Here is a 16,831-nt window from a genome sequence, read left to right as displayed (position 1 = left end):
AGAGGTTCAGCCAATAGGAAGAGGGAGGAGGCGTGTCAAAGGGAGAATTCACCAATAGCGATAATAAAGGGGCGGAGCAATCAGGCTGGGCCAATAATAAATCATAGTGGGCGGGGCTAAGGTGGTGTGACCAATGGGAAGGCGAGATGGGATATTGACGGGTGGTTTGACCAATGAGATGTAGAGGAGGTGGGCGGGGAGTGACGTCAGAGCCATGGAGGGCGATGGCGCCTACGAGCCTGGCTTTGTGGGGATCCGGTTTTGTCAGGAATGGTGAGGGAGAGCGGCGGGAAAACGGCGGGGAAAGGGCGGCGATTTGGGGGGAAAACGGCGGGGATTTGGGGGGAAGAAGCGGGAATGCGGTGGGGATGGAGCGGGAGAGTGAGGGGGTGGCTGGGATAGAGCCGGGAATGGCGGGAATCGTGAGGGGAGAAATAGCGGGAATGCTGTGGGAGAACAGCGGGAATAGTGAGGGGAAAACATTGGGAATTGTGAGGGAGAAATACTGGGAGTTGTGAGGGGAAAATAACGGGAATGGTGAAGGAAAATCGTGAGGGGAAAACACTGGGAATCGTGTGGGAAAATTATCGGGAATTGTGAGGGGAAAACATTGGGACTTGTGAGGGAAAAGATGCTGGGAATGGTGAGGGAAAATTACTGGGAATTGTGAGGGGAAAGATGTGGGAAATGGTGAAGGGAAAACTGGGAATCGGCTGGAGAAATTACTGGGAATTGTGAGAGGAAAATAACGGGAATGGTGAGGGGAAAACATTGGGAATTGTGAGGGGAAACAGTGGGAATCGTGTGGGAAAATTATCGGGAATGGTGAGAAGAAACACTCAAAATTTTTAGGGAAAAAATGCTGCGAATGGTGAGAGGACAACATTGGGAATGGTGAGGGGAAAATAACGGGAATTATGAGTGGAAAACATTGGGAATCGTGAGGGAAAAGATATTGAGAATGGTGAGGGGAAACATTGGGAATTGTGAGGGGAAAACATTGGGAATTGTGAGGGAAAAATATTGGGAATTGTGAGGGAAAATGCTGGGAATTGTGAGGGGAACATTGGGAATGGTGAAGGGAAAAATACTGGGAATGGTGAGGCAAAATCATTGGGAATTGTGAGGGAAAAATATTGGAAATTCTGAGGGGAAAAATATTGGGAATTGTGAGGGAAAAATGCTGGGAATTCTGAGGGAAAAATATTGGGAATTGTGAGGGAAAATACTGGGAATGGTGGGAGGAAAAATATTGGGAATGTTGGGGGGAAAATACCAGGAATGGTGAGGGGAAAACATTGGGAATTGTGAGGGGAAAATACTGGAAATTGGGAGAAGAAAACTTTGGGAATCCTGTGGGGAAATTACTGGGAATTGTGAGGGAAAATTATCGGGAATGATGAGGGAAACACCAGGAATGGTGAAGGGAAAAATACTTGGAATTCTGAGGGGAAAAACATTGGGAATTGTGAGGGAAAAATGCCAGGAATGATGAGGGAAACACCAGGAATGTTGGGGGAAAAAAAACCCGAGAATGATGAGGGGAAAACACTGGGAATTGTGAGGGGAAAAATATTGGGAATTGTAGGGGAAAATACTGGGAATTCTGAGGGGAAAATACTGGGAATTGTGAGGGGAAAAGTATTGGGAATTATGAGGGGAAATATTGGGAATTGTGAGGGAAAAACGCTGGGAGTTGTGAGAGAAAAATGCTGGGAATTGTGAGGGGAAATTACTGGGAAGTGTGAGAGGAAAATATTGTGAATTGTGAGGGAAAACAGTGGGAATTGTGAGGGAAAAAACAGTGGGAATTGTGAGGGGAAAACAGTGGGAATTGTGAGGGGAAAACGCTGGGAATTGTGAGGGAAACACCAGGAATGGTGAGGGGAAAACACTGGGAATTGTGAGGGAAAATATTGGGAATTATGAGAGAAAAATACTGGGAATTGTAGGGAAAAAATACTGGGAATTCTGAGGGGAAAAATATTGGGAATTCTGAGGGGAAAAGATCGGGAATTGTGAGGGAACACAGTGGGAATTGTGAGGTGAAAACATTGGGAATTGTGAGGGAAAATATTGGGAATTATGAGAGAAAAATACTGGGAATTCTGAGGGGAAAAATACTGGGAATTCTGAGGGGAAAAATATTGGGAATTCTGAGGGGAAAAGATCGGGAATTGTGAGGGAAAACAGTGGGAATTGTGAGGGGAAAAATATTCGGAATTGTGAGGGAAATTTACTGGGAATTGTGAGGGGAAAATGCTTGGAATTGTGAGGGAAAAAACAGCGGGAATTGTGAGGGTAAAACATTGGGAATTATGAGGAAAATGCTGGGAATTGTAGGGGAAAATACTGGGAATTGTGAGGGGAAAAGTATTGGGAATTATGAGGGGAAAATACTGGGAATTGTGAGGGAAAAACACCTGGAAACACCTGGGAAAAACCCGGAAAAAGCCCAAAAACCACCAGGAAACAGCTGGAAATTCCCAGAAAACAGCTGGAAATTCCAGGAAGAGCTGGGAATTGCCCTCCCAGCGGCTCCCAGTAACTCCCAGTTTGTTCTCCCAGTAACAACATGCTGTACCCCAAGGAGGACAAGGAGAATCGCATTCTGCTCTACGCCGTGAGTGCTGCAGCCTGAACTGGGAATGAGACCAGTTTGGGGACTGGGAATGGGACCAGTTTGGGAATGGGAATGGGACCAGTTTGGGAATGGGAACCATCCCAGTTTGGGACTGGGACCAGTTGGGGACTGGGAATGATCCTAGTGTGGGACTGGGAGTGAGACCAGTTTGGGACTGGGAATGGGACCAGTTTGGGACTGGGAGTGAGACCAGTTTGGGACTGGGAATCAGACCAGTTTGGGACTGGGACCAGTTTGGGACTGGGAGTGAGACCAGTTTGGAATTGGGACCAGTTTGGGACTGGGAATGGGACTGGTTTGGGACTGGGACCAGTTTGGGACTGGAAGTGGGACCAGTTTGGGATTGGGACCAGTTTGGGACTGGGAATGGGACCAGTTTGGGACTGGGAATGAGACCAGTTTGGGACTGGGACCAGTTTGGGACTGGGAATGGGACCAATTTGGGACTGGGAACATCCCAGTTTGGGAGTGGGAATGATCCCAGTTTGGCACTGGGACCAGTTGGGGACTGGGAATTGGACTGGTTTGGGACTGGGACCAGTTTGGGACTGGGAATGGGACCAGTTGGGGAATGGGAACATCCCAGTTTGGGACTGGGAATGATCCCAGATTGACACTGGGACCAGTTTGGGACTGGGAATGAGACCAGTTGGGGAATGGGACCAGTTTGGGATTGGGACCAGTTTGGGACTGGGACCAGTTGGGGGCTGGGATCCATCCCAGTTTGTCCCAGTTAATCCCAGTCCATCCCAGTTAATCCCAGTCCATCCCAGTTAATCCCAGTCCATCCAAATCCCCTTTTCAGTTGCTCCCAGTCCATCCCAGTTTGTCCCAGTCCATCCCAGTTAATCCCAGTCCATCCAAATCCCCTTTTCAGTTGCTCCCAGTCCATCCCAGTTTGTCCCAGTCCTCCCCAGTCCATCCCAGTTTGTCCCAGTCCTCCCCAGTCTGTCCCAGTTAATCCCAGTCCCTCCCCAGTCCCTCCCAGTTTATCCCAGTCCCTCCCAGTGCCTCTCAGTCCCTCCACATCCCCTTCTAGTCCCTCCCAGTTCCCTCCCAGTCTCTCCCAGTTTGTCCCAAATCCCCTCCCAGTCCCTCCCAGTTCCCTCCCAGTCCCTCCCAGTTCCCTCCCAGTCCCTCCCAGTCCCTCCCAGTCCCTCCCAATACCCTCCCAGTCCCTCCCAGTTCCCCCCAGTCCCTCCCAGTCCCTCCCAGTTCACTCCAGTCTCTCCAGTGCAGGAACTGTGATTACCAGCAGGAAGCTGACAACAGCTGCATCTACGTCAACAAAATCACCCACGAAGTCGAGTGAGAAATGTTCCTAAATGTTCCCAAAATGTTCCTGAAATGTTCCCAAAATATCCCCAAAATATCCTCAAAATGTTCCCAAAATATCCCCAAAATGTTCCCAAAATATCCCCGAAATATCCCCAAAATATTCCCAAAATGTTCCCAAAATATCCCCAAAATATTTCCAAAACGTTCCCAAAATATTCCTAAAATATCCCCAAAACGTTCCCAAAATATCCTGAAAATATCCTCAAAATATTCCTAAAATATGCCCAAAATGTTCCCAAAATGTCCCCAAAATATCCCCAAAATATTTTCAAAATATCTCCAAAATATTCTCAAAATATACCCAAAATATCATCAAAGTATTTCCAAAATATCCTCAAAATATTCTCAAAGTGTCTCCAAAATGTCCTCAAAATATTTTCAAAATATCTCCAAAATGTCCCCAAAATATCCTCAAAATATTCTCAAAATGTCCCCAAAATATTCTCAAAATATTCTCAAAATATTCTCAAAATATTCTCAAAATATTCTCAAAATATCCTCAAAATATCCTCAAAATACTTTAAAATATTCCCAAACTATTTCCAAAATATTCTCGAAATATCCTCAAAATATTCTCAAAATTTTCACAAAATATCCCCAAAACGATCTCATTGGGTAATGATTTTTTGGGGAATTTTTTGGGAATTCTTTTGGGAATTTTTGGTGAAAATTTTGGGAATTTTTGGTGAAAATTTTGGGAATTTTTGGGATTTCCCTGCAGTGAACTCACCCAGATCATCGCTGATGTTTCCCAAGACCCAACTCTGCCTCGGACTGAAGATCATCCCTGCCAGAAGTCAGGATTTGACCCCAAAATTTGGGATTTTTGGGAGAAATTTTGGGAGAAATTTGGGGGAATTTTGGGAGAAATTTTGGGGGAATTTTTGGGAGAAATTTGGGAGGATTTGGGATAAATTTGGGAGAATTTTGGGAGAAATTTGGGAGGATTTGGGATAAATTTGGGGGAATTTTTGGGAGAAATTTGGGAGGATTTGGGATAAATTTGGGGGAATTTTGGGGGATTTGGGGAGAAATTTAGGAGCAATTTTTGGGAATTTTGGTGGCAATTTTGGGGGATTTGGGATAAATTTGAGGACAATTTGGGGAGAAATTTAGGAGAAATTTTTGGGAATTTTCATGGCAATTTTGGGGGATTTGAGGGAAGTTATGGGAGAAATTTAGGGAAATTTTGGGAGAAATTTTGGGAAAATTTTAGGAGAAATTTGGGAGAATTTGGGATAAATTTGAGGACATTTTTTTGGGATTTGGGGGAAAATTAGGAGAAATTTTTGGGAAAAATTTGGGAGAAACTTGGGAGAATTTGGGATAAATTTGAGGGCAATTTTGGGGGATTTGGGGGGAAAATTAGAAATTTTTGGGAATTTTGGTGTCAATTTTGGGGGATTTGGGGAGAATTATGGGAGACATTTGGGGGAATTTTGGGGATTTGGGACAAGTTTGAGGGTAATTTTGGGGGAAATTTTGGGGGAAATTTGGGAAAAATTTAGGAGAATTTATGATAAATTTGAGGACAATTTTGGGGGATTTGGGGTAAAGTTTTAGAGAAATTTCTGGGAATTTTGGTGGCAATTTGGGGGGGTTGGGGAGAATTTTGGGAGAAATTTGGGGGAATTTTGGATAAATTTGAGGGCAAACTTTTGGGATTTGGGGAGAATTTTGGGGAGAAATTTGGGAGAATTTTGGGTATTTTTGGGAATCTCATTGGGGAGGATTTGGGGATATTTTGGGGAGAAATTTGGGATTTTGGGAGAAGTTTGGGGGAATTCTGGGAAGAATTTTGGGGGAATTTGGGAGAAATTTGTGGGGATTTTGGGGGAATTCTGTAAGAAATTTGGTGGAAATTTTGGGAGGAATTTGGGGAGATTTTGGGAGGAATTTGGGGATATTTTGGGAGGAATTTGGGGAGATTTTGGGAGGAATTTGGGGAGATTTTGGGGATATTTTGGGGTAATATTGGGAGGAATTTGGGGATATTTTGGAGTAATTTTGGGAGCAATTTGGGGATATTTTGGGAGGAATTTGGGGTAATTTTGGGATAAATTTGGGGATACTTTGGGGTGATTTTGAGGTAATTTTGGGAGGAATTTGGGGAGATTTTGGGGTGACTTTGGGGTAATTTTGGGATAAACTTGGGGATATTTTGGGGTGATTTTGGGGTAATTTTGGGAGGAATTTGGGGACATTTTGGGGTAATTTTGGGAGGAATTTGGGGATATTTTGGGAGGAATTTGGGGACATTTTGGGGTGATTTTGGGGTAATTTTGGGAGGAATTTGGGGTGATTTTGGGGTAATTTTGGGAGGAATTTGGGGATATTTTGGGGTAATTTTGGGATAAATTTGGGGATATTTTGGGAGGAATTTGGGGATATTTTGGGATAAATTTGGGGATATTTTGGGGTGATTTTGAGGTAATTTTGGGAGGAATTTGGGGAGATTTTGGGAGGAATTTGGGGAGATTTTGGGAGGAATTTGGGGATATTTTGGGAGGAATTTGGGGAGATTTTGGGGATATTTTGGGGTAATTTTGGGAGGAATTTGGGGTAATTTTGGGAGGATTTTGGGGATATTTTGCGGTGATGTTGGGAGCAATTTGGGGATATTTTGGGAGGAATTTGGGGTAATTTTGGGATAAATTTGGGGATATTTTGGGGTAATTTTGGGAGGAATTTCGGGAGATTTTGGGGTGATTTTGGGGTAATTTTGGGGTTTTTTTCCCCCCAGGTGTGGCCATAAGGAAGCAGTGTTCTTCCAGTCCCACAGCGCCAGGGCTGAGGTGAGAAAACCCAAAAAAAACCCCAAAAATATCCCCCAAAAATCCCCAGAAAAATCCCAAAAAAATCCCCCAAGAAGTTCCCAAAAATATCCCAAAAAAAAAATCCCAAAAAAATGAAAAGCCAATTTAAAAAATCCCAAAAATAAAAAAAAAATCCCAAAAAAATCCTAAGACTCCCCAAAAAATGGTCAAAAAATCCCAAACCCTCAAAAAAATCCTAAAACCCCAAAAACCCCAAAATCCCAAACCTCAAAAAATCCAATCCCAAAGCCCCAAAATCCTAAAAATCCATCCCAAAAGCCCCAAAAAAAAATCTCAAAATCCCCAAACTCCCCCAAAATCCCAAAAAACCCCCAAAAAAACCCCAAAATCCCCAAAAAAACCCTGAAAAAGCCCCAAAAAATCCCAATAGAAAACCCCATAATTCACCCCATTTAAAAATCCCAAAAACTCTAAAAAACCCCAAAAACCCTAAAAAAACCCCAAAAAAACTCTCCAAAAAAACCCCAGAAGTCCCAGAAAACCCCTGAAAAAGCCCCCAAAAAACCCCAAAAAAATCCCCAAAATATCCCAAAAAATTCCCCAAATCCACCCCAGAGATTCCCCATGGGAAAATTCCTGGGATTTCACCCCAGAATTCCCAAAATTCCCTAAAATTCTCCCCAAATCCCACAGGAATTCATCTTAAGAATCCCCAAAAAATCCTTCCAAATCTCAAAAAAAAAAATCAAAAATCCCCCAAAAAACCCAAAAAAATCCTCAAAAAAATCCCAAAAAATTCCCCAAATTCCATCCAAGGATTCCCCATGGGAAAATTCCTGGAATTTCACCCCAAAAATTCCCAAAATTCCTTAAATTTCTCCTAAATCCCACAGGAATCCTTCTGGGAATCTTCCCAAAAATGCCCCAAAAATCCTAAAAAATCCCCAAAAATCTCCAAAAAACCCACAAAAAATCCACAAAAAATCCCAAAAATACCCCAAAATCCTATCCAGATATTCCCCTGGGAAAAGTCCTGGATTTTCACCCCAGAATTCCCAAAATTCCCTAAATTTCCCCTAAATCCCACATGAATTCGCCTGAGAATCTTCCCAAAAATGCCCCAAAAATCCTAAAAAAAACCCCAAAAAACCCCCCAAAAAATTCTCAAAAAAATCCCAAAAATTCCCAAAATTCCCCCCAAGTATTCTTCCTGGGAAAACTCCTGGGATTTCATTCTGGAAATTCCCAAAATTCCCTAAATTTCCCCTAAATCCCACAGGAATTCGCCTGAGAATCTTCCCAAAAATGCCCCAAAAATCCTAAAAAAAACCCCAAAAACCCCCCAAAAATTTTCAAAAAACTCCAAAAATTCCCAAAATTCCCTCCAAGTATTCTTCCTCGGAAAATTCCTGGGATTTCACCTGAGAATTCCCAAAATTCCCTAAATTTCCCCTAAATCCCACATGAATTCGCCTGGGAATCTTCCCAAAAATGCCCCAAAAATCCTAAAAAAAACCCCAAAAAACCCACAAATACCCCCAAAAAATCCACAAAAAAAAAAAAATACCCCAAAATCCTATCCAGATATTCCCCATGGGAAAAGTCCTGGAATTTCACCCCAGAATTCCTAAAATTCCCTAAATTTCCCCTAAATCCCACATGAATCCTCCTGGGAATCTCCCAAAAAATGCCCCAAAAATCCTAAAAAAAACCCCCAAAAACCCCCCAAAAAACCCCAAAAATTTTCAAAAAAATCCCAAAAATTCCCCAAATTCCCTCCAAGTATTTTTCCTCGGAAAATTCCTGGGATTTCACCTGAGAATTCCCAAAATTCCCTAAATTTCCCCTAAATCCCACATGAATTCGCCTGGGAATCTTCCCAAAAATGCCCCAAAAATCCTAAAAAAAACCCCAAAAAACCCACAAATACCCCCAAAAAATCCACAAAAAATCCCAAAAATTCCCAAAATCCTATCCAGATATTCCCCATGGGAAAATCCGGGATTTTCACCCCAGAATTCCCAAAATTCCCTAAATTTCCCCTAAATCCCACAGGAATCCACCTGAGAATCTTCCCAAAAATGCCCCAAAAATCCTAAAAAAAACCCCAAAAAACCCCCCAAAAACCCCCAAAAATTTTCAAAAAACTCCAAAAATTCCCAAAATTCCCCTTAAGTATCCTTCCTGGGAAAATTCCTGGAATTTTACCCCAAAATTCCCTAAATTTCTCCCAAATCCCACAGGACGCCATGAGGCTTTACTACGTGTGCACAGCTCCTCACTGCGGCCATCGCTGGACTGAGTGACCCCAAAGTGACCCCAAAAGTGACCCCAAAATAAACCCTGAGACCCCAAAAGTGACCTGGATGGATCCTTGGATTCCTTGAGACCCCAAAAATGACCCCAAAACCAGGCTGGGACCCCAAAAGTGACCCCAAAAATGACCCCAGAATAAACCCTGTGACCCCAAAAGTGACCTGGATGGATCCTTGGATTCCTTGAGACCCGAAAAATTACCCCAAAGCCAGGCTGGGACCCCAAAAGTGACCCCAAAAGTGACCCCAAAACCAGGCTGGGAGCCCAAAAATGACCCCATAAATGACCTGAAAAGTGACCAAGACTGGAGTTTTGAGACCCCAAAAGTGACCTCAAAATGACCTCTGAGGCCCCAAAAGTGACCTGGATGGATCTTCAGGAACTCTGGGATCCCAAAAATGACCCCAAAACCAGGATGGAAGCCCAAAAGTGACCCTAAAAGTGACCCCAAAAGTGACCCCGAGACCCAAAAGTGACGAAGATTCGAGCCCTGAGACCCCAAAAATGACCCCAAAAGTGACCCCAAAATGACCTCTGAGACCCCAAAAGTGACCTGGATGGATCCTTGGACTCCTTGAGACCCGAAAAATGACCCCAAAACCAGGCTGGGAGCCCAAAAATGACCCCAAAGTGACCCCAAAAAATGACCCCAAAACCAGGTTGAGAGCCTGAAAATGGCGAGTGATTGCAGAAGTGACCCCAAAAGTGACCCCAAAAGTAACTCCAAAAGTGACCCCAAAATGACCTCTGAGACCCCAAAAGTGACCTGGATGGATCCTTGGACTCCTTGAGACCCCAAAACCAAACTGGGACCCCAAGGTGACCCCAAAAATGACCCCAAACCCAGGCTGGGACCCTAAAAATAACCCCATAAATAATCCCGAAAGTGACCAAGACTGGAGTTTTGAGACCCCAAAAGTGACCCCAAAATGACCTCTGGGATCCCAAAAGTGACCTGGATGGACCTTCAGGAACTCTGGGACCCCAAAAATGACCCCAAAACCCGGCTGGGACCCCAAAAGTGACCCTAAAGTGACCCCAAAACCAGGCTGGGAGCCCAAAAATTACTCGAGTGATTGCAGAAGTGACCCCAAAAACGACCCCAAAAATGACCCCAAAATGACCCCTGAGACCCCAAAACTACCTGGATGGATCCTTGGACTCCTTGAGACCCAAAAAATGACCCCAAAGCCCGGCTGTGACCCCAAAAGTGACCCCAAAAATGACCCCAAACCAGGCTGGGAGCCCAAAAATAACCCCAGAAGTGACCAAGATTGGAGCCCTGAGACCCCAAAAATGACCCCAAAATGACCTCTGAGACGCCAAAAGTGACCTGGATGGATCCTTGGACTCCTTGAGACCCCAAAATTGACCCCAAAACCAGGCTGGGAGCCCAAAAATAAGCCCAAAAGTGACCCCAAAACCAAGCCGAGACCCCAAAAATGACTCCAGGAGTGATTGCAAAAGTGACCCCAAAAACGGCCCCAAAAGTGACCCCAAAATGACCCCTGGGACCCCAAAAGTGGCCTGGATGGATCCTTGGACTCCATGAGACCCCAAAAATGACCCCAAAGCCAGGCTGGGACCCCAAAAGTGACCCCAAATTGACCTCGAGGCCCAAAAGTGACCAAGATTTGAGCTTTGAGACCCCAAAGTGACCCCAAAAGTGACCCCAAAATGAATTCTGAGACCCCAAAAGTGACCTGGATGGATCCTTGGACTCCTTGAGACCCCAAAACCAAACTGGGAGCCCCAAAATGACCCCAAAGTGACCCAAAAGTGACCCCAAAACAAGGCTGAGAGCCAAAAAAGACCCCATAAATGACCCCAAAAGTGACCAAGACTGGAGCTTTGAGACCCCAAAAGTGACCCCAAAGTGATCCCTGAGACCCCAAAAGTGACCTGGATGGATCTTCAGGACCTCTGGGACCCCAAAAATGACCCCAAAACCAGGCTGGGACCCCAAAAATGACCCCAAAGTGACTGAGACCCCAAAAGTGACCTGGATGGATCCTTGGTCTCCTTGAGACCCCAAAAATGACCCCAAAGCCAGGCTGGGACCCCAGAAATGACCGTAAAGTGACCCCAAAATAAACCCTGCCACCCAAAAAGTGTCCTGGATGGATCCTTGAACTCCTTGAGACTCCAAAAGTGACCCCAAAACCAGGCTGGGACCCCAGAAATGACCCCAAAGTCACCCCAAAACTAAACTGGGAGCCCAAAAATGACCCCAAAGTGACCGCAAAAGTGACATCGAGACTCAAAAGGGACCAAGCTTGGAGCTCTGACCCCAAAAGTGACCCCAAAATGACCCCTGAGACCCCAAAAGTGACCTGGATGGACCTTCAGGGACCCCAAAAATAACCCCAAAACTAGGCTGGGAGCCCAAAAATGACCCTAAAGTGACCCTAAACAACCCCTGAACCCCAAAATTAAAGGAGAAATCCCAAAAATTGAGGGAAAATTTCCCCTAAAAGTTGATGGGGAAAATCCCAAATTAATGGGAAAATCCCAAAATTAATGGGAAAATCCCAAAATTAATGGGAAAATCCTAAAATTAATGGGGAAACTCCAAAGAAAGATGAAAGGAAATTCCCTAAAATTTAAAGGGGAATTCCCAAAATAATTGGGAAACCCCAAAATTTAGGAGAATCCCTCGAAATTAATGAGAAAACCCCAAAATCGAAAGGAAATTCCCTAAAATTAACGGGAAACACCCAAAAAATAAAGGAAAATCCCCAGAATTTTAAGGAGAATCCCAAAAATTTTAGGGGAAGTTCCTTGAAATTAAAGGGGAAATCCTAAAAATTTCAGGAAAATCCACTCAGAATTAGAGAAAAACCCCAAAAATTAAAGGAAAATCCCAAAATTTAGAGAAAAGCCCCTAAATTTTAGGAAAAACCACCCAAAAATAAAAGAAAACCCCAAAATTTAAGGAAAATCCACCTGAAAATAAAATAAAACCAAAAAAAATTCAGGAAAATCTCCCAAAATTCATGAAAAATCATCCCAAAATAAAAGAAAAAACCCCAAAATAAAAGGAAAAGAACACAAAATTAAAGGAAAACCCCCAAAATTTCAGGAAAATCTCCCAAAATCCATGGAAAATCAACCCAAAATAAAAGAAAAAACCCCAAAATAAAGCAAAACCCAAAATATTTAAGGAGAGTCCCAAAATTAAAGGAAAATCGACCCAAAAATTAAAGAAAAAAACCCCAAAATTGAAGGAAAACCCCAAAATTTAAGGAAAATCTCCCAAAATTTCAGGAAAATCTCCCAAAAATTTCAGGAAAATCTCCCAAAATTCATGGAAAGTCAACCCAAAATTAAAGAAAAAACCCAAAATTTAAGGAAAAAACCCCAAAACTTCAGGAAAATCTCCCAAAATTTTAGGAAAATCCACCCAGAAAAAAAGGAAAATCCCAAAATTAAAGGAAAACCCCAAAAATTTCATGAAAATCTCCCAAAATTCATGGAAAATCAACCCAAAATAAAAGGAAAAAAACCCCCAAAATTAAAAGAAAACCCCAAAATTTAAGGAAAATCCCAAAATTAATGAAAAAACCCCCAAAATTAAAGGAAAATCCCAAAATTCATGGAAATTCAACCCAAAATTAAAGAAAAAAACCCCAAAATTAAAGAAAAACCCCAAAATTTAAGGAAAATCCCCCAAATTTCAGGAAAATCCACCTGAAAAGAAAATAAAACCCCAAAAATTTCAGGAAAATCTCCCAAAATTCATGGAAAATCTCCAAAAATAAAAGAAAAAACCCCCAAAATTAAAGGAAAACCCCAAAAATTTCAGGAAAACCTCCCAAAATTCATGGAAAATCAACCCAAAAATAAAGGAAAAACCCCAAAATTAAAGGAAAATCCCAAAATTAAAGGAGAACCCCAAAAATTTAAGGAAAATCCCCAAAATTTTGGGAAAATCCACCCAGAAATTAAAGGAAAATCCCAAAAATTTCAGGAAAATCTCCCAAAATTTCAGGAAAATCAACCCAAAATAAAAGAAAAAACCCCAAAATAAAGGAAAACCCAAAATATTTAAGGAGAATCCCAAAATTAAAGGAAAATCCACCCAAAAATTAAAGAAAAAAACCCCAAAATTGAAGGAAAACCCCAAAATTTAAGGAAAATCTTCCAAAATTTCAGGAAAATCTCCCAAAAATTTCAGGAAAATCTCCCAAAATTAAAGAAAAAACCCAAAATTTAAGGAAAAAACCCCAAAACTTCAGGAAAATCTCCCAAAATTTTAGGAAAATCCACCCAGAAAAAAAGGAAAATCACAAAATTAAAGGAAAACCCCAAAAATTTCATTAACATCTCCCAAAATTCATGGAAAATAAACCCAAAATAAAAGAAAAAAAAAAACCCAAAATTAAAAGAAAACAAAAAATTTCAGGAAAATCTCCCAAAATTTTAGGAAAATCCACCCAGAAATTAAAGGAAAAAACCCCAAAATTAAAGAAAAAAACCCCAAAATTAAAGAAAAACCCCAAAATTAAAGGAAAACCCCAAAAATTTCAGGAAAATCTCCCAAAATTCATGGAAAATCAACCCAAAATTAAAGGAAAAAAACCCCAAAATTAAAAGAAAACCCCAAAATTTAAGGAAAAACCCCAAAATTAAAGAAAAAAACCCCAAAATTAAAGAAAAAAACCCCAAAATTAAAGGAAAACCCCAAAAATTTCAGGAAAACCTCCCAAAATTCATGGAAAATAAACCCAAAAATAAAGGAAAAAAACCCCAAAATTAAAGAAAAACCCTAAAATTAAAGGAAAAACCCCAAAATTTCAGGAAAATTTCCCAAATTCCTCCCCAATTCTCCCATTTTTCCCCCAAAATCCAAACTCAGACCTCACAGAAATTTTTTTGGGAATTTTTTTATTCCTATCCACCAAAATTTTTCAGGAATTTGGGGAATTCGGGGAAGGGAAAGGAGATTAAATAAGACAAAAAAGGAACTGAGGGAGGAAATTGGGATAGAAATGGAGGGAAAAAAAATCCCAAATATTTTTTTTGGGAATTTCCCTCATTGAATTCATCCCAAAAATACCAAAAAATTGGGAAAACGACCCAAAAAAAAAGGGGAAAAATTAAAAAAAAATCGGGATAAAACTGGTGCCATTTATACAAATATAGTGTTTTATAAAGAGGAATTTCAGGAATTTTTAGGGAATTTTTGGGGATTTTTTAGGGAATTTTTTAGGGAATTTTTAGGGAATTTTTTGGGGAATTTTGGGGTTTTCAACCCTGAGCTTTTCCAGGAAATAATTTAAAGGAAATTTTGGGAATCATTTCAATATTATTTTTTTTTTTTGGGGGGAAATTTTTTAAAAAACAGAAAGTGCCTGGAAAATTCCCAACACCTGGAAGCTCCTGAATTATTATTATTATTATTAACCATTAATTATTATTAACAAACTCATTAATTATTCATTAATCATTAATATTCATGAGCCACGCCCACCCGGGGGGGGGAGGGGCTCTTATTGCCTTTGCTGAGGAACCCAAAATTCCAACTTTTCCCCTGGAATTTCCTCGGGAATTCTGGGAATGCCGGGGGTGGGGGAGGGGCTGGAAAAGGCTGGAATTCCCCGGAAGCTTCTGGAATTCCCTGGAGCCGTCGGAAAGTTCTGGAATCTTCTGGAATTTCCTGGAATCTTCTGGAATGTCTTTGATCCATCGGAAAGTTCTGGAATCTTCTGGAAAGTTCTGGAATTTTCTGGAATTTCCTGGAACCTTCTGGAATTTCCCGGATCCATCGGAAGGTTCCGGAATCCTCTGGAATGTCCTGAATCCCTTGGAAGTTTCCGGATTTCAGGAAGGATTTAGGAACCTTCTGGAATGTTCTCGGATCCGTTGGAAGGTTCTGGAATCTTCTAGAATTTCCTGGAACCTTCTGGAATGTCTTTGAACCATCGGAAAGTTCTGGAATCCACTGGAAGGTTTTGGATCCATCGGAAAGTTCTGGAACCTTCTGGAATTTCCTGGAATGTCCTGAATCCATTGGAAGGTTCTGGAAGCTTCTGGAATTTCCTGGAACCTTCTGGAATTCCCTGGAACCGTCGGAAATTTCTGGAATGTCCTGAATCCATTGGAAGGTTCTGGAAGCTTCTGGAATTCCCTGGAACCTTCTGGAATTTCCCAGATCCGTCGGAAGCTCCTGGAAATCCATGGAAAGTTCCGGAACCCTCTGGAATTTCCTGGATCCATCGGAATGTTCTGGAATCTTCTGGAATGTTTGGAATCCCTTGGAAGTTTCCGGATTTCAGGAAGGATTTTGGATCCTCTGGAATCTTCTGGAAAGTCTTTGATCCATCGGAAAGTTCTGGAATCCTCTGGAAGGTTTTGGATCCATCGGAATGTTCTGGAATCTTCTGGAATTTCCTGGATCCACGGGAAGATTCTGGAATCTTCTGGAATTTCCTGGATCCATCAGAAGCTTCTGGAATCCTCTGGAATGTTCTCAATCCATTGGAAGCTCCTGGAAATCTGTGGAAAGTTCTGGGATTTTCTGGATCTATTGGAAGTTTCTGGAATCCTCTGGAAGCTTTTGGATCCATTGGAAGGTTCTGGAATCTTCTGGAATTTCGTGAATCCATCGGAAATCTATAGAAAGTTCTGGAACCCTCTGGAATTTCCTGGATCGGTCGGAAGTTTCTGGAATCCTCTGGAATGTTCTCAATCCTCTGGAATTTTCTGGAATTTCCTCGTTTCATCGGAAGGTCCTGGAACTCTATGGAAAGTTCTGGAATTCTCTGGAATATCCTGGAGCCGTTGGAAGTTTCTAGAACCTTCTGGATTCCTCTGGAATGTTTGGAATCCCTTGGAAGTTTCCGGATTTCAGGAAGGATTTGGGAATCCTCTGGAATGTTTTGGATCCTCTGGAATCTTCTGGAAAGTCTTTGATCCATCGGAAAGTTCTGGAATCCTCTGGAATTTCCTGGATCCGCTGGAAGTTTCCGGATTTCAGGAAGGGTTTGGAATGTTCTGGAACCTTTTAGAATGTCCTAAATCCATCGGGAACCTCCTGGAACCTTCCGGAATGTCTGGAAGGTTTGTGATTCTTCCGGAATGTTCTAAATCCCTCGGAATGTTCTGGAACCCCACGGAAAGTTCTGCATCGCCCGGAATGTCGCGGATCCCTCGGAAGCTTCTGGAAGCCTCTGGAATTTCCTGGATCCGTCGGAAGCTTCTGGAATTTCCTGGGAAGTTCTGGATCCAGCGGAAGATTCTAGAATAGCCTGGAAGGTTCTGGATTCTTCTGGAATGTTCTGGATCCACAGGAATGTTCTGGAATTCTAGAAGGTTCTGGAAATCTCTGAAACGTTCTGAATTCCCAGGGAAGATCCCAATCCCTCTGGAATATTCCGGAAAAAGCTCCGGAGAAAATCCGAATCCTGATGGAATTCCTGAGGGATTTTCGTGTCCAGAGTGGGAATTTTGGATCCCAAATTGTCCCAAATTGATCCCAAATGATCCTGAATGTTCCCAAATTGATCCCAAAATTATCCCAAATGGACCCCAAATTATCCTAAATTGTCCTAAATGACCCCAAATTATCCTAAATGATCTCAAATGGATCCCAAATTATCCCAAAATTATCCCAAATGGATCCCAAATTATCCAAAATTATCCCAAACTGATCTCAAATTATCCCAAATGGATTTCAAATGGATCCCGAATGATCCCAAAATTATCCCAAATGGATCCCAAATTATCCCAAAATTATCCCAAATGGATCCCAAGT

General features: G+C 42.1%; 2 protein-coding genes and 1 long non-coding RNA gene across 3 annotated transcripts; 1 reads left to right on the top strand and 2 right to left on the bottom strand.

Annotated features, from left to right (window-relative positions):
• The first annotated feature begins 122 nt into the window (after window positions 1–122).
• On the top strand, window positions 123–9,120 carry POLR2I (RNA polymerase II subunit I). Its single transcript, XM_085044177.1, has 6 exons — window positions 123–273; window positions 2,569–2,623; window positions 3,879–3,952; window positions 4,704–4,778; window positions 6,726–6,777; window positions 9,003–9,120. The coding sequence occupies exons 1-6, from the start codon at window positions 215–217 to the stop codon at window positions 9,063–9,065; spliced, it is 378 nt and encodes a 125-aa protein (XP_084900303.1). The 5' UTR covers window positions 123–214; the 3' UTR covers window positions 9,066–9,120.
• Window positions 9,076–9,728, bottom strand: LOC146423990 (uncharacterized). The gene is made up of 2 exons (XR_014847190.1): window positions 9,534–9,728; window positions 9,076–9,362 (listed from the first exon to the last, which is right to left on the bottom strand). It is a non-coding gene; the product is annotated as an uncharacterized LOC146423990 (long non-coding RNA).
• Window positions 9,729–14,176: 4,448 nt separating this feature from the next.
• LOC146423989 (uncharacterized) lies at window positions 14,177–15,644 on the bottom strand. The gene is made up of 2 exons (XM_085044048.1): window positions 14,821–15,644; window positions 14,177–14,780 (listed from the first exon to the last, which is right to left on the bottom strand). Exon 1 carries the CDS (start codon window positions 15,642–15,644, stop codon window positions 14,961–14,963), a length of 684 nt encoding a protein of 227 aa, XP_084900174.1. The 3' UTR covers window positions 14,177–14,780; window positions 14,821–14,960.
• Between the last annotated feature and the right edge of the window lie 1,187 nt (window positions 15,645–16,831).

Source organism: Lichenostomus cassidix, unplaced genomic scaffold (genome assembly GCF_008360975.1).
Source record: "Lichenostomus cassidix isolate B80296 unplaced genomic scaffold, HeHo_3.0 HiC_scaffold_35, whole genome shotgun sequence".
In the NCBI taxonomy this organism is placed as follows: Eukaryota; Metazoa; Chordata; class Aves; order Passeriformes; family Meliphagidae; genus Lichenostomus; species Lichenostomus cassidix.
This window is presented reverse-complemented; position numbering and strand designations above follow the sequence as displayed.